The 25683-nt window shown below is 40.1% G+C and overlaps 1 protein-coding gene and 43 pseudogenes across 1 annotated transcript; 43 read left to right on the top strand and 1 right to left on the bottom strand.

Moving 5' to 3' along the window:
• Nucleotides 1–256: 256 nt before the first annotated feature.
• On the top strand, nucleotides 257–375 carry LOC114781322 (uncharacterized; annotated as a pseudogene).
• Nucleotides 376–817: 442 nt separating this feature from the next.
• On the top strand, nucleotides 818–936 carry LOC114781314 (uncharacterized; annotated as a pseudogene).
• Nucleotides 937–1097: 161 nt separating this feature from the next.
• LOC114781318 (uncharacterized) lies at nucleotides 1098–1216 on the top strand (annotated as a pseudogene).
• Nucleotides 1217–1377: 161 nt separating this feature from the next.
• On the top strand, nucleotides 1378–1496 carry LOC114781295 (uncharacterized; annotated as a pseudogene).
• Nucleotides 1497–2029: 533 nt separating this feature from the next.
• LOC114781304 (uncharacterized) lies at nucleotides 2030–2148 on the top strand (annotated as a pseudogene).
• Nucleotides 2149–2310: 162 nt separating this feature from the next.
• On the top strand, nucleotides 2311–2429 carry LOC114781321 (uncharacterized; annotated as a pseudogene).
• A 161-nt stretch (nucleotides 2430–2590) lies between these two features.
• LOC114781320 (uncharacterized) lies at nucleotides 2591–2709 on the top strand (annotated as a pseudogene).
• A 441-nt stretch (nucleotides 2710–3150) lies between these two features.
• On the top strand, nucleotides 3151–3269 carry LOC114781306 (uncharacterized; annotated as a pseudogene).
• Nucleotides 3270–3429: 160 nt separating this feature from the next.
• Nucleotides 3430–3548, top strand: LOC114781293 (uncharacterized; annotated as a pseudogene).
• A 535-nt stretch (nucleotides 3549–4083) lies between these two features.
• Nucleotides 4084–4202, top strand: LOC114781283 (uncharacterized; annotated as a pseudogene).
• Nucleotides 4203–4363: 161 nt separating this feature from the next.
• Nucleotides 4364–4482, top strand: LOC114781286 (uncharacterized; annotated as a pseudogene).
• Nucleotides 4483–5297: 815 nt separating this feature from the next.
• LOC114781312 (uncharacterized) lies at nucleotides 5298–5416 on the top strand (annotated as a pseudogene).
• A 161-nt stretch (nucleotides 5417–5577) lies between these two features.
• On the top strand, nucleotides 5578–5696 carry LOC114781294 (uncharacterized; annotated as a pseudogene).
• A 160-nt stretch (nucleotides 5697–5856) lies between these two features.
• On the top strand, nucleotides 5857–5975 carry LOC114781292 (uncharacterized; annotated as a pseudogene).
• A 535-nt stretch (nucleotides 5976–6510) lies between these two features.
• LOC114781303 (uncharacterized) lies at nucleotides 6511–6629 on the top strand (annotated as a pseudogene).
• Nucleotides 6630–6790: 161 nt separating this feature from the next.
• Nucleotides 6791–6909, top strand: LOC114781319 (uncharacterized; annotated as a pseudogene).
• Nucleotides 6910–7070: 161 nt separating this feature from the next.
• On the top strand, nucleotides 7071–7189 carry LOC114781311 (uncharacterized; annotated as a pseudogene).
• Nucleotides 7190–7629: 440 nt separating this feature from the next.
• Nucleotides 7630–7748, top strand: LOC114781305 (uncharacterized; annotated as a pseudogene).
• Nucleotides 7749–7908: 160 nt separating this feature from the next.
• LOC114781291 (uncharacterized) lies at nucleotides 7909–8027 on the top strand (annotated as a pseudogene).
• Nucleotides 8028–8559: 532 nt separating this feature from the next.
• Nucleotides 8560–8678, top strand: LOC114781302 (uncharacterized; annotated as a pseudogene).
• Nucleotides 8679–8839: 161 nt separating this feature from the next.
• Nucleotides 8840–8958, top strand: LOC114781310 (uncharacterized; annotated as a pseudogene).
• Nucleotides 8959–9119: 161 nt separating this feature from the next.
• On the top strand, nucleotides 9120–9238 carry LOC114781325 (uncharacterized; annotated as a pseudogene).
• A 160-nt stretch (nucleotides 9239–9398) lies between these two features.
• Nucleotides 9399–9517, top strand: LOC114781290 (uncharacterized; annotated as a pseudogene).
• A 5297-nt stretch (nucleotides 9518–14814) lies between these two features.
• LOC114781282 (uncharacterized) lies at nucleotides 14815–16631 on the bottom strand. The gene is made up of 2 exons (XM_028967916.1): nucleotides 16443–16631; nucleotides 14815–16289 (listed from the first exon to the last, which is right to left on the bottom strand). The coding sequence occupies exon 2, from the start codon at nucleotides 16108–16110 to the stop codon at nucleotides 14815–14817; it is 1296 nt and encodes a 431-aa protein (XP_028823749.1). The 5' UTR covers nucleotides 16111–16289; nucleotides 16443–16631.
• Nucleotides 16632–16904: 273 nt separating this feature from the next.
• LOC114781301 (uncharacterized) lies at nucleotides 16905–17023 on the top strand (annotated as a pseudogene).
• Nucleotides 17024–17184: 161 nt separating this feature from the next.
• LOC114781326 (uncharacterized) lies at nucleotides 17185–17303 on the top strand (annotated as a pseudogene).
• A 161-nt stretch (nucleotides 17304–17464) lies between these two features.
• Nucleotides 17465–17583, top strand: LOC114781309 (uncharacterized; annotated as a pseudogene).
• A 162-nt stretch (nucleotides 17584–17745) lies between these two features.
• Nucleotides 17746–17864, top strand: LOC114781285 (uncharacterized; annotated as a pseudogene).
• A 159-nt stretch (nucleotides 17865–18023) lies between these two features.
• Nucleotides 18024–18142, top strand: LOC114781289 (uncharacterized; annotated as a pseudogene).
• A 534-nt stretch (nucleotides 18143–18676) lies between these two features.
• LOC114781323 (uncharacterized) lies at nucleotides 18677–18795 on the top strand (annotated as a pseudogene).
• Nucleotides 18796–19236: 441 nt separating this feature from the next.
• On the top strand, nucleotides 19237–19355 carry LOC114781308 (uncharacterized; annotated as a pseudogene).
• A 161-nt stretch (nucleotides 19356–19516) lies between these two features.
• Nucleotides 19517–19635, top strand: LOC114781284 (uncharacterized; annotated as a pseudogene).
• Nucleotides 19636–19795: 160 nt separating this feature from the next.
• On the top strand, nucleotides 19796–19914 carry LOC114781288 (uncharacterized; annotated as a pseudogene).
• A 532-nt stretch (nucleotides 19915–20446) lies between these two features.
• On the top strand, nucleotides 20447–20565 carry LOC114781307 (uncharacterized; annotated as a pseudogene).
• Nucleotides 20566–20726: 161 nt separating this feature from the next.
• Nucleotides 20727–20845, top strand: LOC114781316 (uncharacterized; annotated as a pseudogene).
• Nucleotides 20846–21006: 161 nt separating this feature from the next.
• On the top strand, nucleotides 21007–21125 carry LOC114781324 (uncharacterized; annotated as a pseudogene).
• Nucleotides 21126–21286: 161 nt separating this feature from the next.
• LOC114781327 (uncharacterized) lies at nucleotides 21287–21405 on the top strand (annotated as a pseudogene).
• A 160-nt stretch (nucleotides 21406–21565) lies between these two features.
• LOC114781315 (uncharacterized) lies at nucleotides 21566–21684 on the top strand (annotated as a pseudogene).
• An 815-nt stretch (nucleotides 21685–22499) lies between these two features.
• On the top strand, nucleotides 22500–22618 carry LOC114781300 (uncharacterized; annotated as a pseudogene).
• A 161-nt stretch (nucleotides 22619–22779) lies between these two features.
• LOC114781299 (uncharacterized) lies at nucleotides 22780–22898 on the top strand (annotated as a pseudogene).
• A 442-nt stretch (nucleotides 22899–23340) lies between these two features.
• On the top strand, nucleotides 23341–23458 carry LOC114781317 (uncharacterized; annotated as a pseudogene).
• A 163-nt stretch (nucleotides 23459–23621) lies between these two features.
• LOC114781287 (uncharacterized) lies at nucleotides 23622–23740 on the top strand (annotated as a pseudogene).
• Nucleotides 23741–24263: 523 nt separating this feature from the next.
• Nucleotides 24264–24382, top strand: LOC114781298 (uncharacterized; annotated as a pseudogene).
• A 162-nt stretch (nucleotides 24383–24544) lies between these two features.
• Nucleotides 24545–24663, top strand: LOC114781296 (uncharacterized; annotated as a pseudogene).
• The last annotated feature ends 1020 nt before the right edge of the window (nucleotides 24664–25683 follow it).

Here is a 25683-nt window from a genome sequence, read left to right as displayed (position 1 = left end):
TGCCCAATCTTGTCTGATCTCAGAAGCTAAGAAGGCTTGGGCCTGGTTAGTACTTGGATGGGAGACTACCTGGGAATACCAGGTGCTGTAAGCTTTAACTATTGAAAAACTTTTCAAATGAAAGTATTTACATGGCTTTGTTAGCTTTTTTTTGCCTTTTCTCCATCATAATTTGATAGTAAAGCGGGAGTTTTCGCACTTTATAATGTTTTCAAAGCCCTTTTGGTTTAAAGTTCAAGATTTTCAAGCAGAGTTTGTGTACGGAAAAACCAGCTGAAGAATGCCCAATCTTGTCTGATCTCAGAAGCTAAGAAGGCTTGGGCCTGGTTAGTACTTGGATGGGAGACTACCTGGGAATACCAGGTGCTGTAAGCTTTAACTATTGAAAACTTTTCAAATGAAAGTATTTACATGGCTTTGTTAGCTTTTTTTTGCCTTTTCTCCATCATAATTTGATAGTAAAGCGGGAGTTTTCGCACTTTATAATGTTTTCAAAGCCCTTTTGGTTTAAAGTTCAAGATTTTCAAGCAGAGTTTGTGTACGGACAAACCAGCTGAAGAATGCCCAATCTTGTCTGATCTCAGAAGCTAAGAAGGCTTGGGCCTGGTTAGTACTTGGATGGGAGACTACCTGGGAATACCAGGTGCTGAAAGCTTTAACTATTGAAAAACTTTTCAAATGAAAGTATTTACATGGCTTTGTTAGCTTTTTTTTGCCTTTTCTCCATCATAATTTGATAGTAAAGCGGGAGTTGTCGCACTTTATAATGTTTTCAAAGCCCTTTTGGTTTAAAGTTCAAGATTTTCAAGCAGAGTTTGTGTACGGACAAACCAGCTGAAGAATGCCCAATCTTGTCTGATCTCAGAAGCTAAGAAGGCTTGGGCCTGGTTAGTACTTGGATGGGAGACTACATGGGAATACCAGGTGCTGTAAGCTTTAACTATTGAAAAACTTTTAAAATGAAAGTATTTACATGGCTTTATTAGCTTTTTTTGCCTTTTCTCCATTATAATTTGATAGTAAAGCGGGAGTTTTCGCACTTTATAATGTTTTCAAAGCCCTTTTGGTTTAAAGTTCAAGATTTTCAAGCAGAGTTTGTGTACGGACAAACCAGCTAAAAAATGCCCAATCTTGTCTGATCTCAGAAGCTAAGAAGGCTTGGGCCTGGTTAGTACTTGGATGGGAGACTACATGGGAATACCAGGTGCTGTAAGCTTTAACTATTGAAAAACTTTTAAAATGAAAGTATTTACATGGCTTTATTAGCTTTTTTTTGCCTTTTCTCAATCATTATTTGATAGTAAAGCGGGAGTTTTCGCACTTTATAATGTTTTCAAAGTCCTTTTGTTGAAAGTCCAAGATTTTCAAGCAGAGTTTGCTTACGGACATGCCAGCTGAAGATTGCCCAATCTTGTCTGATCTCAGAAGCTAAGAAGGCTTGGGCCTGGTTAGTACTTGGATGGGAGACTACATGGGAATGCCAGGTGCTGTAAGCTTTAACTATTGTAAAACTTTTAAAATGAAAGTATTTACATCACTTTGTTAACTTTTTTAAAATAAGTTAAGGGGTACTTTCTTTATTTAGTATGTTTTCCCGCCTTTTTTCTTTTTTTTTTTTTTTTTTAAACTTCTCTTCAGGTTTCTTTGTCTGTGTGTGCTCTACAACGATCATTCACAGGCTTGGCTATGGAGTGGGGTGGAGCTGAATCGATTAGGTGGGGTTTTCCAGCCCTCGGCCTTCAGGTGCTACGCACCCTGATGTCAGTTTAATATCTGATATGTCATATTAAGCGGATTTTTATAACAGGGAGTCGGCAATAGGGCCTGCTCCATCCGCTCCATTCATCGACCCAGTATTGCATTGCCTCTAGAAGGTGTGCACTTTATTTGTTGTTTTGCAAATAAAAGCTTACCACTCCAACTTTTTGCCTTTTCTCCATCATAATTTGACAGTAAAGCGGGAGTTTTCACTCTTTGATATGTGTTCAAGCGCCTTTGGTTTAAAGTTCAAGATTTTCAAGCAGAGCTTGTGTACGGACAAACCAGCTGAAGAATGCCCAATCTTGTCTGATCTCAGAAGCTAAGAAGGCTTGGGCCTGGTTAGTACTTGGATGGGAGACTACCTGGGAATACCAGGTGCTGTAAGCTTTAACTATTGAAAAACTTTTCAAATGAAAGTATTTACATGGCTTTGTTAGCTTTTTTTTGCCTTTTCTCCATCATAATTTGATAGTAAAGCGGGAGTTTTCGCACTTTATAATGTTTTCAAAGCCCTTTTGGTTTAAAGTTCAAGATTTTCAAGCAGAGTTTGTGTACGGAAAAACCAGCTGAAGAATGCCCAATCTTGTCTGATCTCAGAAGCTAAGAAGGCTTGGGCCTGGTTAGTACTTGGATGGGAGACTACCTGGGAATACCAGGTGCTGTAAGCTTTAACTATTGAAAAACTTTTCAAATGAAAGTATTTACATGGCTTTGTTAGCTTTTTTTGCCTTTTCTCCATCATAATTTGATAGTAAAGCGGGAGTTTTCGCACTTTATAATGTTTTCAAAGCCCTTTTGGTTTAAAGTTCAAGATTTTCAAGCAGAGTTTGTGTACGGAAAAACCAGCTGAAGAATGCCCAATCTTGTCTGATCTCAGAAGCTAAGAAGGCTTGGGCCTGGTTAGTACTTGGATGGGAGACTACCTGGGAATACCAGGTGCTGTAAGCTTTAACTATTGAAAAACTTTTCAAATGAAAGTATTTACATGGCTTTGTTAGCTTTTTTTGCCTTTTCTCCATCATAATTTGATAGTAAAGCGGGAGTTTTCGCACTTTATAATGTTTTCAAAGCCCTTTTGGTTTAAAGTTCAAGATTTTCAAGCAGAGTTTGTGTACGGACAAACCAGCTGAAGAATGCCCAATCTTGTCTGATCTCAGAAGCTAAGAAGGCTTGGGCCTGGTTAGTACTTGGATGGGAGACTACCTGGGAATACCAGGTGCTGAAAGCTTTAACTATTGAAAAACTTTTAAAATGAAAGTATTTACATGGCTTTATTAGCTTTTTTTGCCTTTTCTCCATTATAATTTGATAGTAAAGCGGGAGTTTTCGCACTTTATAATGTTTTCAAAGCCCTTTTGGTTTAAAGTTCAAGATTTTCAAGCAGAGTTTGTGTACGGACAAACCAGCTAAAAAATGCCCAATCTTGTCTGATCTCAGAAGCTAAGAAGGCTTGGGCCTGGTTAGTACTTGGATGGGAGACTACATGGGAATACCAGGTGCTGTAAGCTTTAACTATTGAAAAACTTTTAAAATGAAAGTATTTACATGGCTTTATTAGCTTTTTTTGCCTTTTCTCAATCATTATTTGATAGTAAAGCGGGAGTTTTCGCACTTTATAATGTTTTCAAAGTCCTTTTGTTGAAAGTCCAAGATTTTCAAGCAGAGTTTGCTTACGGACATGCCAGCTGAAGATTGCCCAATCTTGTCTGATCTCAGAAGCTAAGAAGGCTTGGGCCTGGTTAGTACTTGGATGGGAGACTACATGGGAATGCCAGGTGCTGTAAGCTTTAACTATTGTAAAACTTTTAAAATTAAAGTATTTACATCACTTTGTTAACTTTTTTAAAATAAGTTAAGGGGTACTTTCTTTATTTAGTATGTTTTCCCGCCTTTTTTCTTTTTTTTTTTTTTTTTTTTAAACTTCTCTTCAGGTTTCTTTGTCTTTGTGTGCTCTACAACGATCATTCACAGGCTTGGCTATGGAGTGGGGTGGAGCTGAATCGATTAGGTGGGGTTTTCCAGCCCTCGGCCTTCAGGTGCTACGCACCCTGATGTCAATTTAATATCTGATATGTCATATTAAGCGGATTTTTATAACAGGGAGTCGGCAATAGGGCCTGCTCCATCCGCTCCATTCATCGACCCAGTATTGCATTGCCTCTAGAAGGTGTGCACTTTATTTGTTGTTTTGCAAATAAAAGCTTACTACTCCAACTTTTTGCCTTTTCTCCATCATAATTTGACAGTAAAGCGGGAGTTTTCACTCTTTGATATGTGTTCAAGCGCCTTTGGTTTAAAGTTCAAGATTTTCAAGCAGAGCTTGTGTACGGACAAACCAGCTGAAGAATGCCCAATCTTGTCTGATCTCAGAAGCTAAGAAGGCTTGGGCCTGGTTAGTACTTGGATGGGAGACTACATGGGAATACCAGGTTCTGTAAGCTTTAACTATTGAAAAACTTTTCAAATGAAAGTATTTACATGGCTTTGTTAGCTTTTTTTGCCTTTTCTCCATCATAATTTGATAGTAAAGCGGGAGTTTTCGCACTTTATAATGTTTTCAAAGCCCTTTTGGTTTAAAGTTCAAGATTTTCAAGCAGAGTTTGTGTACGGACAAACCAGCTGAAAAATGCCCAATCTTGTCTGATCTCAGAAGCTAAGAAGGCTTGGGCCTGGTTAGTACTTGGATGGGAGACTACATGGGAATACCAGGTGCTGTAAGCTTTAACTATTGTAAAACTTTTAAAATGAAAGTATTTACATCACTTTGTTAACTTTTTTAAAATAAGTTAAGGGGTACTTTCTTTATTTAGTATGTTTTCCCGCCTTTTTTCTTTTTTTTTTTTTTTTTTTTAAACTTCTCTTCAGGTTTCTTTGTCTGTGTGTGCTCTACAACGATCATTCACAGGCTTGGCTATGGAGTGGGGTGGAGCTGAATCGATTAGGTGGGGTTTTCCAGCCCTCGGCCTTCAGGTGCTACGCACCCTGATGTCAATTTAATATCTGATATGTCATATTAAGCGGATTTTTATAACAGGGAGTCGGCAATAGGGCCTGCTCCATCCGCTCCATTCATCGACCCAGTATTGCATTGCCTCTAGAAGGTGTGCACTTTATTTGTTGTTTTGCAAATAAAAGCTTACCACTCCAACTTTTTGCCTTTTCTCCATCATAATTTGACAGTAAAGCGGGAGTTTTCACTCTTTGATATGTGTTCAAGCGCCTTTGGTTTAAAGTTCAAGATTTTCAAGCAGAGTTTGTGTACGGACAAACCAGCTGAAGAATGCCCAATCTTGTCTGATCTCAGAAGCTAAGAAGGCTTGGGCCTGGTTAGTACTTGGATGGGAGACTACCTGGGAATACCAGGTGCTGAAAGCTTTAACTATTGAAAAACTTTTCAAATGAAAGTATTTACATGGCTTTGTTAGCTTTTTTTGCCTTTTCTCCATCATAATTTGATAGTAAAGCGGGAGTTGTCGCACTTTATAATGTTTTCAAAGCCCTTTTGGTTTAAAGTTCAAGATTTTCAAGCAGAGTTTGTGTACGGACAAACCAGCTGAAGAATGCCCAATCTTGTCTGATCTCAGAAGCTAAGAAGGCTTGGGCCTGGTTAGTACTTGGATGGGAGACTACATGGGAATACCAGGTGCTGTAAGCTTTAACTATTGAAAAACTTTTAAAATGAAAGTATTTACATGGCTTTATTAGCTTTTTTTGCCTTTTCTCCATTATAATTTGATAGTAAAGCGGGAGTTTTCGCACTTTATAATGTTTTCAAAGCCCTTTTGGTTTAAAGTTCAAGATTTTCAAGCAGAGTTTGTGTACGGACAAACCAGCTAAAAAATGCCCAATCTTGTCTGATCTCAGAAGCTAAGAAGGCTTGGGCCTGGTTAGTACTTGGATGGGAGACTACATGGGAATACCAGGTGCTGTAAGCTTTAACTATTGAAAAACTTTTAAAATGAAAGTATTTACATGGCTTTATTAGCTTTTTTTGCCTTTTCTCAATCATTATTTGATAGTAAAGCGGGAGTTTTCGCACTTTATAATGTTTTCAAAGTCCTTTTGTTGAAAGTCCAAGATTTTCAAGCAGAGTTTGCTTACGGACATGCCAGCTGAAGATTGCCCAATCTTGTCTGATCTCAGAAGCTAAGAAGGCTTGGGCCTGGTTAGTACTTGGATGGGAGACTACATGGGAATGCCAGGTGCTGTAAGCTTTAACTATTGTAAAACTTTTAAAATTAAAGTATTTACATCACTTTGTTAACTTTTTTTAAATAAGTTAAGGGGTACTTTCTTTATTTAGTATGTTTTCCCACCTTTTTTCTTTTTTTTTTTTTTTTTTTTAAACTTCTCTTCAGGTTTCTTTGTCTGTGTGTGCTCTACAACGATCATTCACAGGCTTGGCTATGGAGTGGGGTGGAGCTGAATCGATTAGGTGGGGTTTTCCAGCCCTCGGCCTTCAGGTGCTACGCACCCTGATGTCAATTTAATATCTGATATGTCATATTAAGCGGATTTTTATAACAGGGAGTCGGCAATAGGGCCTGCTCCATCCGCTCCATTCATCGACCCAGTATTGCATTGCCTCTAGAAGGTGTGCACTTTATTTGTTGTTTTGCAAATAAAAGCTTACCACTCCAACTTTTTGCCTTTTCTCCATCATAATTTGACAGTAAAGCGGGAGTTTTCACTCTTTGATATGTGTTCAAGCGCCTTTGGTTTAAAGTTCAAGATTTTCAAGCAGAGCTTGTGTACGGACAAACCAGCTGAAGAATGCCCAATCTTGTCTGATCTCAGAAGCTAAGAAGGCTTGGGCCTGGTTAGTACTTGGATGGGAGACTACCTGGGAATACCAGGTGCTGTAAGCTTTAACTATTGAAAAACTTTTCAAATGAAAGTATTTACATGGCTTTTTTAGCTTTTTTTGCCATTTCTCCATCATAATTTGATAGTAAAGCGGGAGTTTTCGCACTTTATAATGTTTTCAAAGCCCTTTTGGTTTAAAGTTCAAGATTTTCAAGCAGAGTTTGTGTACGGAAAAACCAGCTGAAGAATGCCCAATCTTGTCTGATCTCAGAAGCTAAGAAGGCTTGGGCCTGGTTAGTACTTGGATGGGAGACTACCTGGGAATACCAGGTGCTGTAAGCTTTAACTATTGAAAAACTTTTCAAATGAAAGTATTTACATGGCTTTGTTAGCTTTTTTTGCCTTTTCTCCATCATAATTTGATAGTAAAGCGGGAGTTTTCGCACTTTATAATGTTTTCAAAGCCCTTTTGGTTTAAAGTTCAAGATTTTCAAGCAGAGTTTGTGTACGGACAAACCAGCTGAAGAATGCCCAATCTTGTCTGATCTCAGAAGCTAAGAAGGCTTGGGCCTGGTTAGTACTTGGATGGGAGACTACATGGGAATACCAGGTGCTGTAAGCTTTAACTATTGAAAAACTTTTCAAATGAAAGTATTTACATGGCTTTGTTAGCTTTTTTTGCCTTTTCTCCATCATAATTTGATAGTAAAGCGGGAGTTTTCGCACTTTATAATGTTTTCAAAGCCCTTTTGGTTTAAAGTTCAAGATTTTCAAGCAGAGTTTGTGTACGGACAAACCAGCTGAAAAATGCCCAATCTTGTCTGATCTCAGAAGCTAAGAAGGCTTGGGCCTGGTTAGTACTTGGATGGGAGAGTACATGGGAATACCAGGTGCTGTAAGCTTTAACTATTGAAAAACTTTTAAAATGAAAGTATTTACATGGCTTTATTAGCTTTTTTTGCCTTTCTCAATCATTATTTGATAGTAAAGCGGGAGTTTTCGCACTTTATAATGTTTTCAAAGCCCTTTTGGTTTAAAGTTCAAGATTTTCAAGCAGAGTTAGTGTACGGACAAACCAGCTGAAAAATGCCCAATCTTGTCTGATCTCAGAAGCTAAGAAGGCTTGGGCCTGGTTAGTACTTGGATGGGAGACTACATGGGAATGCCAGGTGCTGTAAGCTTTAACTATTGAAAAACTTTTAAAATGAAAGTATTTACATGGCTTTATTAGCTTTTTTTGCCTTTTCTCAATCATTATTTGATAGTAAAGCGGGAGTTTTCGCACTTTATAATGTTTTCAAAGTCCTTTTGTTGAAAGTCCAAGATTTTCAAGCAGAGTTTGCTTACGGACATGCCAGCTGAAGATTGCCCAATCTTGTCTGATCTCAGAAGCTAAGAAGGCTTGGGCCTGGTTAGTACTTGGATGGGAGACTACATGGGAATGCCAGGTGCTGTAAGCTTTAACTATTGTAAAACTTTTAAAATGAAAGTATTTACATCACTTTGTTAACTTTTTAAAAATAAGTTAAGGGGTACTTTCTTTATTTAGTATGTTTTCCCGCCTTTTTTTTTTTTTTTTTTTTTTTTAAACTTCTCTTCAGGTTTCTTTGTCTGTGTGTGCTCTACAACGATCATTCACAGGCTTGGCTATGGAGTGGGGTGGAGCTGAATCGATTAGGTGGGGTTTTCCAGCCCTCGGCCTTCAGGTGCTACGCACCCTGATGTCAATTTAATATCTGATATGTCATATTAAGCGGATTTTTATAACAGGGAGTCGGCAATAGGGCCTGCTCCATCCGCTCCATTCATCGACCCAGTATTGCATTGCCTCTAGAAGGTGTGCACTTTATTTGTTGTTTTGCAAATAAAAGCTTACCACTCCAACTTTTTGCCTTTTCTCCATCATAATTTGACAGTAAAGCGGGAGTTTTCACTCTTTGATATGTGTTCAAGCGCCTTTGGTTTAAAGTTCAAGATTTTCAAGCAGAGTTTGTGTACGGACAAACCAGCTGAAGAATGCCCAATCTTGTCTGATCTCAGAAGCTAAGAAGGCTTGGGCCTGGTTAGTACTTGGATGGGAGACTACCTGGGAATACCAGGTGCTGTAAGCTTTAACTATTGAAAAACTTTTCAAATGAAAGTATTTACATGGCTTTGTTAGCTTTTTTTGCCTTTTCTCCATCATAATTTGATAGTAAAGCGGGAGTTTTCGCACTTTATAATGTTTTCAAAGCCCTTTTGGTTTAAAGTTCAAGATTTTCAAGCAGAGTTTGTGTACGGACAAACCAGCTGAAGAATGCCCAATCTTGTCTGATCTCAGAAGCTAAGAAGGCTTGGGCCTGGTTAGTACTTGGATGGGAGACTACATGGGAATACCAGGTGCTGTAAGCTTTAACTATTGAAAAACTTTTAAAATGAAAGTATTTACATGGCTTTATTAGCTTTTTTTGCCTTTTCTCCATTATAATTTGATAGTAAAGCGGGAGTTTTCGCACTTTATAATGTTTTCAAAGCCCTTTTGGTTTAAAGTTCAAGATTTTCAAGCAGAGTTTGTGTACGGACAAACCAGCTAAAAAATGCCCAATCTTGTCTGATCTCAGAAGCTAAGAAGGCTTGGGCCTGGTTAGTGCTTGGATGGGAGACTACATGGGAATACCAGGTGCTGTAAGCTTTAACTATTGAAAAACTTTTAAAATGAAAGTATTTACATGGCTTTATTAGCTTTTTTTGCCTTTTCTCAATCATTATTTGATAGTAAAGCGGGAGTTTTCGCACTTTATAATGTTTTCAAAGTCCTTTTGTTGAAAGTCCAAGATTTTCAAGCAGAGTTTGCTTACGGACATGCCAGCTGAAGATTGCCCAATCTTGTCTGATCTCAGAAGCTAAGAAGGCTTGGGCCTGGTTAGTACTTGGATGGGAGACTACATGGGAATGCCAGGTGCTGTAAGCTTTAACTATTGTAAAACTTTTAAAATTAAAGTATTTACATCACTTTGTTAACTTTTTTAAAATAAGTTAAGGGGTACTTTCTTTATTTAGTATGTTTTCTCGCCTTTTTTCTTTTTCTTTTTTTTTTTTTTTTTTTTTAAACTTCTCTTCAGGTTTCTTTGTCTGTGTGTGCTCTACAACGATCATTCACAGGCTTGGCTATGGAGTGGGGTGGAGCTGAATCGATTAGGTGGGGTTTTCCAGCCCTCGGCCTTCAGGTGCTACGCACCCTGATGTCAATTTAATATCTGAAGCTATACAGCCAGTTAAACTCTTCCCGCAAATAATGGCTTGAGTCGTCGTAAGTTTTCTTTTAAGCCGTTTACTGTGACTTCATTTATTTACAGAGACAGAGTGAAAACTATAACACAGAAAAACATAAATCAACCATCCTGTATGTGTTTAACAATCATAAATAAATTGTCTTTGTAACATACATTTACGTTTCTTTTCTTAAACAAATAATGCCTTTAACATTAACCTAACACTTTCATTTATGAAATTAGGTACTCACGACATTGCATCTGTGGTGATTGCAGTGTGGATTACATGCGATGGACCCAGATTACACACAACTGAATTCTAGTGTGGTCTTGACTAATTATAAGGAAACAGGATATGACCCATAACAACTTCCTGTACAAAATAAAAGCACTCGCTAAAAGTTTCTAACTTTGAACCTTTCAAAATAAAGTTGCACTCAAAGGATGCCTTAGAAGGCAGCACACTCCCCGCCTGATCTCTGTGAGGTCACTAACCAGAGCTAATACATACTAGTCTTTACCCAAAAGCAAAACAACCTCCGAAGCTGGTCTGAGAAAGGTCTTTGAGTTTCCCTGATTAGTTGTCCTTAACTCCACCTTTCGTACATTCCCGTCCCCTCCAGGGAACGCTTTCATAATCACAGCCATAGGCCAGTCATTACGGGCAGCTTGTCTGTCTTTAAGAAGCACAATGTCTCCTTCTTGCAAGTTCCGGTGTGACTTGTTCCATTTCCTACGATACTGCAAAGTTGGCAGGTACTCTTTCCTCCAACGACTCCAGAATCTATCGGCAAGAACCTGCACTTGTCTCCACTGTTTGGTGAGAAGATCTTTGTCTGTGAAGTCTCCCAGTATAGGTGGGACTCCAACCTTCTGGGTTAACAGCATTGAAGGTGATAGGATGAATGGGTCCTCAGGATCATCTGAAACTGGGATTAGTGGTCTTGCGTTGATGATGGCTACTACTTCTGCCATTAATGTGCATAAAACATCGTGTGTTAACCGAGTGCACTGATCGCGAAGCATTGCATCCAGAATCTTCCTAGCTACTCCGATTAGTCGTTCCCAAGAACCTCCCATGTGTGACGCATGAGGGGGGTTGAATACCCATGAACACCCTTGTTGGCTTAGGAACCTCTGCACTGTGGTCTCAGGGTTGTTCCCACTCATTCCAAGCTCCTTACACGCTCCTACAAAGTTTGTGCCACAGTCAGACATGAGCTGTTTAGCTGGTCCTCTCACTGCGAAGAAACGTCTCAGGGCGTTGATACAGCTTGAAGAATCCATCGATTCGATAACCTCGATATGTACTGCTCTGGAACTCATGCAGCAAAACAGAATAGCCCAGCGCTTGCTTCCTGCCTGCCCACCCTTAGTGCGCCGTGCGATGATAGACCAGGGTCCAAAAACATCTAAACCTACGTAAGTAAAAGGAGGGCAGGTTTGGAGACGCACCGCAGGTAAGTCAGCCATGCGTTGTGTTTGCAGTTTGCCTCTGAGCTTACGGCAAGTTACACATTTATGTAAGGCAGAGTTAATGAGCCTTTTACCACCTAAAAGCCAGAACCCTGCTGCCCTGAGAGCTCCCTCCGTGAGGTGACGACCTTGATGCTGTACCTGAGAATGATAATGCCTGACGAACAACAAGGAAACATGATTGTCCTTTGGGAGAATTATTGGGTTAGTTTCTCCAATGTCCAGATTAGCATTTTTCAGTCGACCTCCGAGACAGATGAGATTGTTCTGCAGGATTGGACTGAGGTGAAGAAGATTGCTGCTTGGATGGACTGGTTCATTCATCATCAAGGCTTTGAATTCCTTAGGGAATGCTCTTTTCTGCACAGCGCCAATGATGATTTCCTTTGCTTGAGATAATTCTTCTGGAGTGCGAGGAAGATCACACTTATGCCAACCTTTACACTTTTCAGTGCGCTTCGAATGAATGTGAGACCTTGCATTGTGTATTAAGAATGATATGGCCCGAATGAGAGAACTCAAACTAGAGAATCTTTGAAAGCTTTCTGCTTTGAGGTTCTTCTCTCGTAATTCTGTTACATAGCTTCTCACTTGAGTACGGACATTCACATCCAGCTCTGGTTCAACTAGATCAAAAGGTTGAGCCTGCTCTGATTCATTAGGAGTGTTCATGAGAAATTGAGGTCCTGTAAACCACGTCGTCTTTGCCAGGAGCGAAGCAGGAACAGACCTTGATGCGAGGTCTGCAGGATTGTCCTCTGTGCGCACATAATGCCATTGTTCAGGCTTCGTAGTTTGACGAATGCGCTGAACCCTGTTATGGACGTACACATAGAAGCGTCTCGATTCATTGTGGATGTAACCTAAAGCTACCTTACTGTCAGTGTAGAATTTCGTGGAATCTATTTTTAAATCCAGTTCATCTTTAATCAGGTCTACCATTTCCACAGCAAGAACGGCTGCACAAAGCTCCAGTCTTGGAATCGTTGGTTCAGACGGAGGTACGAGCTTGGACTTTCCCATCACAAATCCGACCTGCACTTCTCCGTTCTCTTGTACAGTTCTCAGGTACGACACAGCACCAATAGCTTTGGTTGATGCATCAGAAAAGGTACAGAGCTGTACGTGTACTGCTTTGGCTAAAGAAGTCGGCGTATATGTACGTGGTACATGAAGGTGTCTTAGCCTCTCTAGTGAGTCGTGCCAGACTTTCCACCTGCCAATCTTATCTTCAGGGAGCGGCGTGTCCCAGTCCGACTGTTCAGCTGTGAGTTCTCTTAGAAGAGCTCTTCCCTGGATTGTAACTGGTGCCAAAAACCCCATTGGGTCGAAGATACTATTTATCGTGGAGAGGACACCACGACGGGTGAATGGCTTGAGGTCTTTCGCCACAGAAAAGGTGAACGTGTCACTTGTCACTTCCCACAGAAGACCTAAACTGCGCTGAATGGGCACAACTTCCCCACTGAGATCCACATTCCCTTCAACTGCTGCTCGGTCTTCCTGAGGGAAAGCTTCCAAGACCTTTCGGCTATTAGAAGCAAACTTGTGAAGCTTGACATTTGATTTGGCAAATGATGACTGCGTTCTGCTGAGCAGATCAATGGCTTCAGCATCAGATGGAAGGGAATGAAGACCATCGTCCACATAAAAGTGGCGCTCCACAAAGTCAACTGTGTCACTCCCATGTTCTCTCTCACCCTCTCGGATAGCTCTCCTGAGTCCATAAATAGCTATGGCTGGAGACGGGCTGTTCCCGAAAACATGGACTTTCATTCTGTAGTCTATGACTTCTTTGGTCACATCATTGTTGTTATACCACAGAAACCTCAGGTAATTCCTGTGATCTGGGCGCACTATGAAACAGTGAAACATCTGCTGTACGTCTGCAAGTATAGCTACCTTTTCCTTGCGGAACCGCATCAGTACTCCAAGCAGCGTGTTGTTAAGATCAGGCCCTGTGAGAAGCACATCATTAAGAGAAACTCCAGAACACTTAGCGCTCGAGTCAAATACCACCCTGATTTGGCTTGGCTTTCGAGGATGGAACACCCCAAATGTTGGAAGGAACCAACATTCCTCATTCTGTCCCAATGGTGGCGCTACCTCTGCATGGTCGTTCTCCAGAATCTTCTCCATGAAGGCTACATACTTTTGTAACATCTCTGGTCTCCTTTTTAGGCTGCGCTGGAGCGATGTGAAACGTTTGACTGCTTGATCACGATTATTAGGTAAGCGTTGTCTCGGTTGTCTGAATGGGAGTGGAGCCACCCAACTGTTAGACTCATTTCTGTAGACCTCTTTGTCCATCATCTTCAAAAAGATGTCATCTTCGATTGAAGGAGCCAGCTTGTTGTCACGCTCCGTTTGATTAAAGACTGTTCGTCCTAAAAATTCTCCTGCAGCTTGGTTGTTCTTTAAGTTTCCCTTCCTTGTCCTTGTGTCAGGATCTATCCTTTCTTTGATATATAGGGAATTTGTACAAGGTTGGAAGGTTGAAGGTCGACCATTTTCGAGCACTGTTGTTTTAAACGAGTTAACCGTTGGCTTGTGTGTGCTCCCCAAGCAGACTTCTCCGACTAGCACCCATCCTAAGTCTAGCCGTTGCGCAAAGGGGGCGTTGTGAGGTCCGTTAACTTGCTCCCTCACTTTATGTACTCGTATTATATCTCTACCGAGCAACATGAGTATCTCAGCTGTAGGATCAACCTCTGGAATGAGCTTAGCTATCTTACGAAGATGGGGATGGTGACGAGCCACATCTGGCGTCGGGATTTCTGACCGATTGTCGAGTATGTCGTCGCACTCTATGAGTGGTGGAAGTGGAACAACAACTCCTCCTTCATGAGACTCTACCACGAACCCCTTGGCTGTCCGTCCAGATAATTCCACTGAGCCTGAACATGTTTTCAAGTAGTAAGAGTAGGGCTCGCTTTTTATTTTGAAGAGCTCAAAGAATGCAGACTTTACTAACGACCTATTACTTTGGTCGTCCAATATGGCATAGGCTTTAATAGCTTTGTTTGGTTGGCCATCGGGGTAAACTTTGACTAAGCAAATCTTAGAGCACGACCTGCCAGCTTGTCCCATGCCACAAACCTCTGTGCAGCTGGAATTAACAACAGCTTCGCTGCTGCTGTGCTCTTCTCCCTCCCCACCATCATGTGATGGAGTTGTAGCCGCTTGAGCTTGAGGTGCTGGGCCGGGATGCATAGCAGTGTTATGGTGAGTGCTATCACATTCTATGCACTTAACTGCATTTGAACAGTCTTTTGCTACATGAGCAACAGAGCTACAACATTTAAAACAGATTCTTTTTTCTTTAAGAAAGGCTTTCCTCTCTTCTAGACTTTTGGCTCTGAAGGTTCTACACCGTTTAAGTGGGTGAGGCTTGCCATGAAGTGGGCACATTTTATCTGGATCACTATAGCTTTTCACAGGGCTGCTACTTGTGTATGTTGAAGCTACATTTGTCTTATGGACCGAAATGGGGTTTCTTGTGCCTTTGGGAAGGAATTTGTCAGGCCTTGTAGGGTGTGCCACTAACACCTGAGATGGCGAAGCTAGGGTCATTTCTTCTTCGTGCTTCGGAACCTACGAATTTGCTAAAAAAAGCAAATGGAGGAAACTGTCTTCCATTTTCTTCCTTGTACCGTGAACCAGTTGAAACCCATTTATCTTGGAGTCCATAAGGTAGCTTGGCTACGATTGGTTCGATGCCACGTGCTGTGTCCAAGTAGGAAAGAGCTGGGAGATATCCGTCTTCCTTGGCACACTGTACTTCCATTAACAAATCTGCGAGTTCTCTAAGCTTTGTGTGTTCCTTGCTTGAAACTCTTGGAAAACTGCTCAGTCTGTCAAAAAGAGACTTTTCGATTATCTCAGGTGCAGCATAGCATTCTTGGAGACGTTCCCAGGCCTTTCTAAGAGCCATGGTTGGATTTGTTGCATATGCTGACCGTAGGCGTCTTACATGGTCACCGGATTCTTTACTGAGCCATTTTACTAATAAGTCCAGCTCCTCTGTAGCTGTGAGGTTCAGTCCTTGTGTCACATTAGCATACGATGACTCCCAGGCACGATAATGTTCAGGCTTGTCATCAAACTGGTATAAACTTGAACTGACCAGCTCTCGACGCGCTAAATACTGCCCCAAGTGTCCAGCTGTAGGTGTGCTATGAGAGGCTGTTGACATATGGTGGGGGAAAAAAGGCTGTGTCGATTTGTTCGAAGTAGAATGACACTCATTTTGACTGTTTTGTTGACTGGATTGTACATGCGCAGTCCGATTGTCCATTCTATTTGCTGATGTGACATAGACACGGTCATTTTTCGGTGTATGCTGGTTGACAATATCAGCATATAACGTCTGACATCCTTGGTAAAAAGGGTTGTGAGGACTAACCGTTCGAGGATTAACTGCTTCTTGGATTGAGCAGTGTGCTTGAAGACCTTTGTTCTCTGTGTGCGAGTTGAAATGGTCAGCAACATAGTCACTCGTTCGCTCCATTTTATCTTCCTCTGAGGGACCCGCTTCATCCAATAGCAAACAGTTTCTCATGACATCTGCTGCTTCCCAGACGGCTGCCTCAGCTTCAGCTGCCGCTGCTTCTCTACGCATAACAAGCGCTTCTAACTCAGCATCTCTTTTTACTTTTTCTATCTTGACTTGAGTTTCTTGTTCGGCGTATGCAAGGCGTGTTTTTGCTGCCTCAGCTTTGGCACGTGCACGTATTGCTGCACTGGCAGAAGACATGGATGATCGTGAGCTTCTCCCACTAGCCATCGAAGTCTTGTCGCTTTGTCTTCCATCCATTTTACCACAATGTAACACCAGCTTTTCCTTGTCTTTTCACTGTGCTGTCCTCACTACAGTGTGGAACTGAAGCTATACAGCCAGTTAAACTCTTCCCGCAAATAATGGCTTGAGTCGTCGTAAGTTTTCTTTTAAGCCGTTTACTGTGACTTCATTTATTTACAGAGACAGAGTGAAAACTATAACACAGAAAAACATAAATCAACCATCCTGTATGTGTTTAACAATCATAAATAAATTGTCTTTGTAACATACATTTACGTTTCTTTTCTTAAACAAATAATGCCTTTAACATTAACCTAACACTTTCATTTATGAAATTAGGTACTCACGACATTGCATCTGTGGTGATTGCAGTGTGGATTACATGCGATGGACCCAGATTACACACAACTGAATTCTAGTGTGGTCTTGACTAATTATAAGGAAACAGGATATGACCCATAACAACTTCCTGTACAAAATAAAAGCACTCGCTAAAAGTTTCTAACTTTGAACCTTTCAAAATAAAGTTGCACTCAAAGGATGCCTTAGAAGGCAGCACAGTCATATTAAGCGGATTTTTATAACAGGGAGTCGGCAATAGGGCCTGCTCCATCCGCTCCATTCATCGACCCAGTATTGCATTGCCTCTAGAAGGTGTGCACTTTATTTGTTGTTTTGCAAATAAAAGCTTACCACTCCAACTTTTTGCCTTTTCTCCATCATAATTTGACAGTAACGCGGGAGTTTTCACTCTTTGATATGTGTTCAAGCGCCTTTGGTTTAAAGTTCAAGATTTTCAAGCAGAGCTTGTGTACGGACAAACCAGCTGAAGAATGCCCAATCTTGTCTGATCTCAGAAGCTAAGAAGGCTTGGGCCTGGTTAGTACTTGGATGGGAGACTACCTGGGAATACCAGGTGCTGTAAGCTTTAACTATTGAAAAACTTTTCAAATGAAAGTATTTACATGGCTTTGTTAGCTTTTTTTGCCTTTTCTCCATCATAATTTGATAGTAAAGCGGGAGTTTTCGCACTTTATAATGTTTTCAAAGCCCTTTTGGTTTAAAGTTCAAGATTTTCAAGCAGAGTTTGTGTACGGACAAACCAGCTGAAGAATGCCCAATCTTGTCTGATCTCAGAAGCTAAGAAGGCTTGGGCCTGGTTAGTACTTGGATGGTAGACTACCTGGGAATACCAGGTGCTGTAAGCTTTAACTATTGAAAAACTTTTCAAATGAAAGTATTTACATGGCTTTGTTAGCTTTTTTTGCCTTTTCTCCTTCATAATTTGATAGTAAAGCGGGAGTTTTCGCACTTTATAATGTTTTCAAAGCCCTTTTGGTTTAAAGTTCAAGATTTTCAAGCAGAGTTTGTGTACGGACAAACCAGCTGAAGAATGCCCAATCTTGTCTGATCTCAGAAGCTAAGAAGGCTTGGGCCTGGTTAGTACTTGGATGGGAGACTACATGGGAATACCAGGTGCTGTAAGCTTTAACTATTGAAAAACTTTTCAAATGAAAGTATTTACATGGCTTTGTTAGCTTTTTTTTGCCTTTTCTCCATCATAATTTGATAGTAAAGCGGGAGTTTTCGCACTTTATAATGTTTTCAAAGCCCTTTTGGTTTAAAGTTCAAGATTTTCAAGCAGAGTTTGTGTACGGACAAACCAGCTGAAAAATGCCCAATCTTGTCTGATCTCAGAAGCTAAGAAGGCTTGGGCCTGGTTAGTACTTGGATGGGAGACTACATGGGAATACCAGGTGCTGTAAGCTTTAACTATTGAAAAACTTTTAAAATGAAAGTATTTACATGGCTTTATTAGCTTTTTTTGCCTTTCTCAATCATTATTTGATAGTAAAGCGGGAGTTTTCGCACTTTATAATGTTTTCAAAGTCCTTTTGTTGAAAGTCCAAGATTTTCAAGCAGAGTTTGCTTACGGACATGCCAGCTGAAGATTGCCCAATCTTGTCTGATCTCAGAAGCTAAGAAGGCTTGGGCCTGGTTAGTACTTGGATGGGAGACTACATGGGAATGCCAGGTGCTGTAAGCTTTAACTATTGTAAAACTTTTAAAATTAAAGTATTTACATCACTTTGTTAACTTTTTTAAAATAAGTTAAGGGGTACTTTCTTTATTTAGTATGTTTTCCTGCCTTTTTTTTTTTTTTTTTTTTTTTTTTAAACTTCTCTTCAGGTTTCTTTGTCTGTGTGTGCTCTACAACGATCATTTACAGGCTTGGCTATGGAGTGGGGTGGAGCTGAATCGATTAGGTGGGGTTTTCCAGCCCTCGGCCTTCAGGTGCTACGCACCCTGATGTCAATTTAATATCTGATATGTCATATTAAGCGGATTTTTATAACAGGGAGTCGGCAATAGGGCCTGCTCCATCCGCTCCATTCATCGACCCAGTATTGCATTGCCTCTAGAAGGTGTGCACTTTATTTGTTGTTTTGCAAATAAAAGCTTACCACTCCAACTTTTTGCCTTTTCTCCATCATAATTTGACAGTAAAGCGGGAGTTTTCACTCTTTGATATGTGTTCAAGCGCCTTTGGTTTAAAGTTCAAGATTTTCAAGCAGAGTTTGTGTACGGACAAACCAGCTGAAAAATGCCCAATCTTGTCTGATCTCAGAAGCTAAGAAGGCTTGGGCCTGGTTATTACTTGGATGGGAGACTACCTGGGAATACCAGGTGCTGTAAGCTTTAACTATTGAAAAACTTTTCAAATGAAAGTATTTACATGGCTTTGTTAGCTTTTTTTGCCTTTTCTCCATCATAATTTGATAGTAAAGCGGGAGTTGTCGCACTTTATAATGTTTTCAAAGCCCTTTTGGTTTAAAGTTCAAGATTTTCAAGCAGAGTTTGTGTACGGACAAACCAGCTGAAGAATGCCCAATCTTGTCTGATCTCAGAAGCTAAGAAGGCTTGGGCCTGGTTAGTACTTGGATGGGAGACTACCTGGGAATACCAGGTGCTCTAAGCTTTAACTATTGAAAAACTTTTCAAATGAAAGTATTTACATGGCTTTGTTAGCTTTTTTTGCCTTTTCTCCATCATAATTTGATAGTAAAGCGGGAGTTTTCGCACTTTATAATGTTTTCAAAGCCCTTTTGGTTTAAAGTTCAAGATTTTCAAGCAGAGTTTGTGTACGGACAAACCAGCTGAAGAATGCCCAATCTTGTCTGATCTCAGAAGCTAAGAAGGCTTGGGCCTGGTTAGTACTTGGATGGGAGACTACATGGGAATACCAGGTGCTGTAAGCTTTAACTATTGAAAAACTTTTCAAATGAAAGTATTTACATGGCTTTGTTAGCTTTTTTTGCCTTTTCTCCATCATAATTTGATAGTAAAGCGGGAGTTTTCGCACTTTATAATGTTTTCAAAGCCCTTTTGGTTTAAAGTTCAAGATTTTCAAGCAGAGTTTGTGTACGGACAAACCAGCTGAAAAATGCCCAATCTTGTCTGATCTCAGAAGCTAAGAAGGCTTGGGCCTGGTTAGTACTTGGATGGGAGACTACATGGGAATACCAGGTGCTGTAAGCTTTAACTATTGAAAAACTTTTAAAATGAAAGTATTTACATGGCTTTATTAGCTTTTTTTTGCCTTTCTCAATCATTATTTGATAGTAAAGCGGGAGTTTTCGCACTTTATAATGTTTTCAAAGTCCTTTTGTTGAAAGTCCAAGATTTTCAAGCAGAGTTTGCTTACGGACATGCCAGCTGAAGATTGCCCAATCTTGTCTGATCTCAGAAGCTAAGAAGGCTTGGGCCTGGTTAGTACTTGGATGGGAGACTACATGGGAATGCCAGGTGCTGTAAGCTTTAACTATTGTAAAACTTTTAAAATGAAAGTATTTACATCACTTTGTTAACTTTTTTAAAATAAGTTAAGGGGTACTTTCTTTATTTAGTATGTTTTCCCGCCTTTTTTTTTTTTTTTTTTTTTTTTAAACTTCTCTTCAGGTTTCTTTGTCTGTGTGTGCTCTACAACGATCATTTACAGGCTTGGCTATGGAGTGGGGTGGAGCTGAATCGATTAGGTGGGGTTTTCCAGCCCTCGGCCTTCAGGTGCTACGCACCCTGATGTCAATTTAATATCTGATATGTCATATTAAGCGGATTTTTATAACAGGGAGTCGGCAATAGGGCCTGCTCCATCCGCTCCATTCATCGACCCAGTATTGCATTGCCTCTAGAAGGTGTGCACTTTATTTGTTGTTTTGCAAATAAAAGCTTACCACTCCAACTTTTTGCCTTTTCTCCATCATAATTTGACAGTAAAGCGGGAGTTTTCACTCTTTGATATGTGTTCAAGCCCCTTTGGTTTAAAGTTCAAGATTTTCAAGCAGAGTTTGTGAACGGACAAACCAGCTGAAAAATGCCCAATCTTGTCTGATCTCAGAAGCTAAGAAGGCTTGGGCCTGGTTAGTACTTGGATGGGAGACTACCTGGGAATACCAGGTGCTGTAAGCTCTAACTATTGAAAAACTTTTCAAATGAAAGTATTTACATGGCTTTGTTAGCTTTTTTTGCCTTTTCTCCATCATAATTTGATAGTAAAGCGGGAGTTGTCGCACTTTATAATGTTTTCAAAGCCCTTTTGGTTTAAAGTTCAAGATTTTCAAGCAGAGTTTGTGTACGGACAAACCAGCTGAAGAATGCCCAATCTTGTCTGATCTCAGAAGCTAAAAAGGCTTGGGCCTGGTTAGTACTTGGATGGGAGACTACCTGGGAATACCAGGTGCTGTAAGCTTTAACTATTGAAAAACTTTTCAAATGAAAGTATTTACATGGCTTTTTTAGCTTTTTTTGCCATTTCTCCATCATAATTTGATAGTAAAGCGGGAGTTTTCGCACTTTATAATGTTTTCAAAGCCCTTTTGGTTTAAAGTTCAAGATTTTCAAGCAGAGTTTGTGTACGGACAAACCAGCTGAAGAATGCCCAATCTTGTCTGATCTCAGAAGCTAAGAAGGCTTGGGCCTGGTTAGTACTTGGATGGGAAACTACATGGGAATACCAGGTGCTGTAAGCTTTAACTATTGAAAAACTTTTCAAATGAAAGTATTTACATGGCTTTGTTAGCTTTTTTTGCCTTTTCTCCATCATAATTTGATAGTAAAGCGGGAGTTTTCGCACTTTATAATGTTTTCAAAGCCCTTTTGGTTTAAAGTTCAAGATTTTCAAGCAGAGTTTGTGTACGGACAAACCAGCTGAAAAATGCCCAATCTTGTCTGATCTCAGAAGCTAAGAAGGCTTGGGCCTGGTTAGTACTTGGATGGGAGACTACATGGGAATACCAGGTGCTGTAAGCTTTAACTATTGAAAAACTTTTAAAATGAAAGTATTTACATGGCTTTATTAGCTTTTTTTTGCCTTTCTCAATCATTATTTGATAGTAAAGCGGGAGTTTTCGCACTTTATAATGTTTTCAAAGTCCTTTTGTTGAAAGTCCAAGATTTTCAAGCAGAGTTTGCTTACGGACATGCCAGCTGAAGATTGCCCAATCTTGTCTGATCTCAGAAGCTAAGAAGGCCTGGGCCTGGTTAGTACTTGGATGGGAGACTACATGGGAATGTCAGGTGCTGTAAGCTTTAACTATTGTAAACTTTTAAAATGAAAGTATTTACATCACTTTGTTAACTTTTTTAAAATAAGTTAAGGGGTACTTTCTTTATTTAGTATGTTTTCCCGCCTTTTTTCTTTTTTTTTTTTTTTTTTTTAAACTTCTCTTCAGGTTTCTTTGTCTGTGTGTGCTCTACAATGATCATTCACAGGCTTGGCTATGGAGTGGGGGTGGAGCTGAATCGATTAGGTGGGGTTTTCCAGCCCTCGGCCTTCAGGTGCTACGCACCCTGATGTCAATTTAATATCTGATATGTCATATTAAGCGGATTTTTATAACAGGGAGTCGGCAATAGGCCTGCTCCATCCGCTCCATTCATCGACCCAGTATTGCATTGCCTCTAGAAGGTGTGCACTTTATTTGTTGTTTTGCAAATAAAAGCTTACCACTCCAACTTTTTGCCTTTTCTCCATCATAATTTGACAGTAAAGCGGGAGTTTTCACTCTTTGATATGTGTTCAAGCGCCTTTGGTTTAAAGTTCAAGATTTTCAAGCAGAGTTTGTGTACAGGACAAACCAGCTGAAGAATGCCCAATCTTGTCTGATCTCAGAAGCTAAGAAGGCTTGGGCCTGGTTAGTACTTGGATGGGAGACTACCTGGGAATACCAGGTGCTGTAAGCTTTAACTATTGAAAAACTTTTCAAATGAAAGTATTTACATGGCTTTGTTAGCTTTTTTTGCCTTTTCTCCATCATAATTTGATAGTAAAGCGGGAGTTTTCGCACTTTATAATGTTTTCAAAGCCCTTTTGGTTTAAAGTTCAAGATTTTCAAGCAGAGTTTGTGTACGGACAAACCAGCTGAAGAATGCCCAATCTTGTCTGATCTCAGAAGCTAAGAAGGCTTGGGCCTGGTTAGTACTTGGATGGGAGACTACCTGGGAATACCAGGTGCTGTAAGCTTTAACTATTGAAAAACTTTTCAAATGAAAGTATTTACATGGCTTTGTTAGCTTTTTTTGCCTTTTCTCCATCATAATTTGATAGTAAAGCGGGAGTTTTCGCACTTTATAATGTTTTCAAAGCCCTTTTGGTTTAAAGTTCAAGATTTTCAAGCAGAGTTTGTGTACGGACAAACCAGCTGAAGAATGCCCAATCTTGTCTGATCTCAGAAGCTAAGAAGGCTTGGGCCTGGTTAGTACTTGGATGGGAGACTACCTGGGAATACCAGGTGCTGTAAGCTTTAACTATTGAAAAACTTTTCAAATGAAAGTATTTACATGGCTTTTTTAGCTTTTTTTTGCCATTTTCTCCATCATAATTTGATAGTAAAGCGGGAGTTTTCGCACTTTATAATGTTTTCAAAGCCCTTTTGTTAAAGTTCAAGATTTTCAAGCAGAGTTTGTTGTACGGACAAACCAGCTGAAGAATGCCCAATCTTGTCTGATCTCAGAAGCTAAGAAGGCTTGGGCCTGGTTAGTACTTGGATGGGAGACTACATGGGAATACCAGGTGCTGTAAGCTTTAACTATTGAAAAACTTTTCAAATGAAAGTATTTACATGGCTTTGTTAGCTTTTTTTGCCTTTTCTCCATCATAATTTGATAGTAAAGCGGGAGTTTTCGCACTTTATAATGTTTTCAAAGCCCTTTTGGTTTAAAGTTCAAGATTTTCAAGCAGAGTTTGTGTACGGACAAACCAGCTGAAAATGCCCAATCTTGTCTGATCTCAGAAGCTAAGAAGGCTTGGGCCTGGTTAGTACTTGGATGGGAGACTACATGGGAATACCAGGTGCTGTAAGCTTTAACTATTGAAAAACTTTTAAAATGAAAGTATTTACATGGCTTTATTAGCTTTTTTTTGCCTTTTCTCCATCATAATTTGATAGTAAAGCGGGAGTTTTCGCACTTTATAATGTTTTCAAAGTCCCTTTTGTTTGAAAGTCCAAGATTTTCAAGCAGAGTTTGCTTACGGACATGCCAGCTGAAGATTGCCCAATCTTGTCTGATCTCAGAAGCTAAGAAGGCTTGGGCCTGGTTAGTACTTGGATGGGAGACTACATGGGAATGCCAGGTGCTGTAAGCTTTAACTATTGTAAAACTTTTAAAATGAAAGTATTTACATCACTTTGTTAACTTTTTTAAAATAAGTTAAGGGGTACTTTCTTTATTTAGTATGTTTTCCCGCCTTTTTTTTTTTTTTTAAACTTCTCTTCAGGTTTCTTTGTCTGTGTGTGCTCTACAACGATCATTCACAGGCTTGGCTATAGAGTGGGGTGGAGCTGAATCGATTAGGTGGGGTTTTCCAGCCCTCGGCCTTCAGGTGCTACGCACCCTGATGTCAATTTAATATCTGATATGTCATATTAAGCGGATTTTTATAACAGGGAGTCGGCAATAGGGCCTGCTCCATCCGCTCCATTCATCGACCCAGTATTGCATTGCCTCTAGAAGGTGTGCACTTTATTTGTTGTTTTGCAAATAAAAGCTTACCACTCCAACTTTTTGCCTTTTCTCCATCATAATTTGACAGTAAAGCGGGAGTTTTCACTCTTTGATATGTGTTCAAGCCCCTTTGGTTTAAAGTTCAAGATTTTCAAGCAGAGCTTGTGTACGGACAAACCAGCTGAAGAATGCCCAATCTTGTCTGATCTCAGAAGCTAAGAAGGCTTGGGCCTGGTTAGTACTTGGATGGGAGACTACCTGGGAATACCAGGTGCTGTAAGCTTTAACTATTGAAAAACTTTTCAAATGAAAGTATTTACATGGCTTTGTTAGCTTTTTTTTGCCTTTTCTCCATCATAATTTGATAGTAAAGCGGGAGTTTTCGCACTTTATAATGTTTTCAAAGCCCTTTTGGTTTAAAGTTCAAGATTTTCAAGCAGAGTTTGTGTACGGACAAACCAGCTGAAGAATGCCCAATCTTGTCTGATCTCAGAAGCTAAGAAGGCTTGGGCCTGGTTAGTACTTGGATGGGAGACTACCTGGGAATACCAGGTGCTGTAAGCTTTAACTATTGAAAAACTTTTCAAATGAAAGTATTTACATGGCTTTGTTAGCTTTTTTTTTGCCTTTTCTCCATCATAATTTGATAGTAAAGCGGGAGTTTTCGCACTCTTATAATGTTTTCAAGCCCTTTTGGTTTAAAGTTCAAGATTTTCAAGCAGAGTTTGTGTACAGACAAACCAGCTGAAGAATGCCCAATCTTGTCTCTATCTCAGAAGCTAAGAAGGCTTGGGCCCTGGTTAGTACTTGGATGGGAGACTACATGGGAATACCAGGTGCTGTAAGCTTTAACTATTGAAAAACTTTTAAAATGAAAGTATTTACATGGCTTTATTAGCTTTTTTTTGCCTTTTCTCAATCATTATTTGATAGTAAAGCGGGAGTTTTCGCACTTTATAATGTTTTCACAGTCCTTTTGTTTAAAGTCCAAGATTTTCAAGCAGAGTTTGCTTACGGACATGCCAGCTGAAGATTGCCCAATCTTGTCTGATCTCAGAAGCTAAGAAGGCTTGGGCCTGGTTAGTACTTGGATGGGAGACCTACATGTGGGAATGCCAGGTGCGTAAGCTTTAACTATTTTGTAAAACTTTTAAAATGAAAGTATTTAATCACTTTTGTAACCTTTTTTTAATAAGTTAAGGGGTACTTTCTTTATTTAGTATGTTTCCGCCTTTTCTTTTTTTTTTTTTTAAACTTCTCTTCAGGTTTCGTTGTCTGTGTGTGCTCTACAACGATCATTCACAGGCTGGCTATGAGTGGGTGGAGCTGAATCGATTAGGTGGGGTTTTCAGCCCTCGGCCTTCAGGTGCTACGCACCCTGATGTCAATTTAATATCTGATATGTCATATTAAGCGGATTTTTATAACAGGGAGTCGGCAATAGGGCCTGCTCCATCCGCTCCATTCATCGACCCAGTATTGCATTGCCTCTAGAAGGTGTGCCCTTTATTTGTTGTTTGCAAATAAAAGCTACCACTCCCAACTTTTTGCCTTTTCTCCATCATAATTGACAGTAAAGCGGGA

The sequence above is a fragment of the Denticeps clupeoides genome, unplaced genomic scaffold, assembly GCF_900700375.1.
Source record: "Denticeps clupeoides unplaced genomic scaffold, fDenClu1.1, whole genome shotgun sequence".
Classification (NCBI taxonomy): domain Eukaryota; kingdom Metazoa; phylum Chordata; class Actinopteri; order Clupeiformes; family Denticipitidae; genus Denticeps; species Denticeps clupeoides.
This window is presented reverse-complemented; position numbering and strand designations above follow the sequence as displayed.

What these genes read in the sequence shown, in the direction of transcription:
- LOC114781282 (XM_028967916.1), bottom strand. Translation starts at nt 16,110, where the DNA reads ATGGATGGAAGACAAAGCGACAAGACTTCGATGGCTAGTGGGAGAAGC.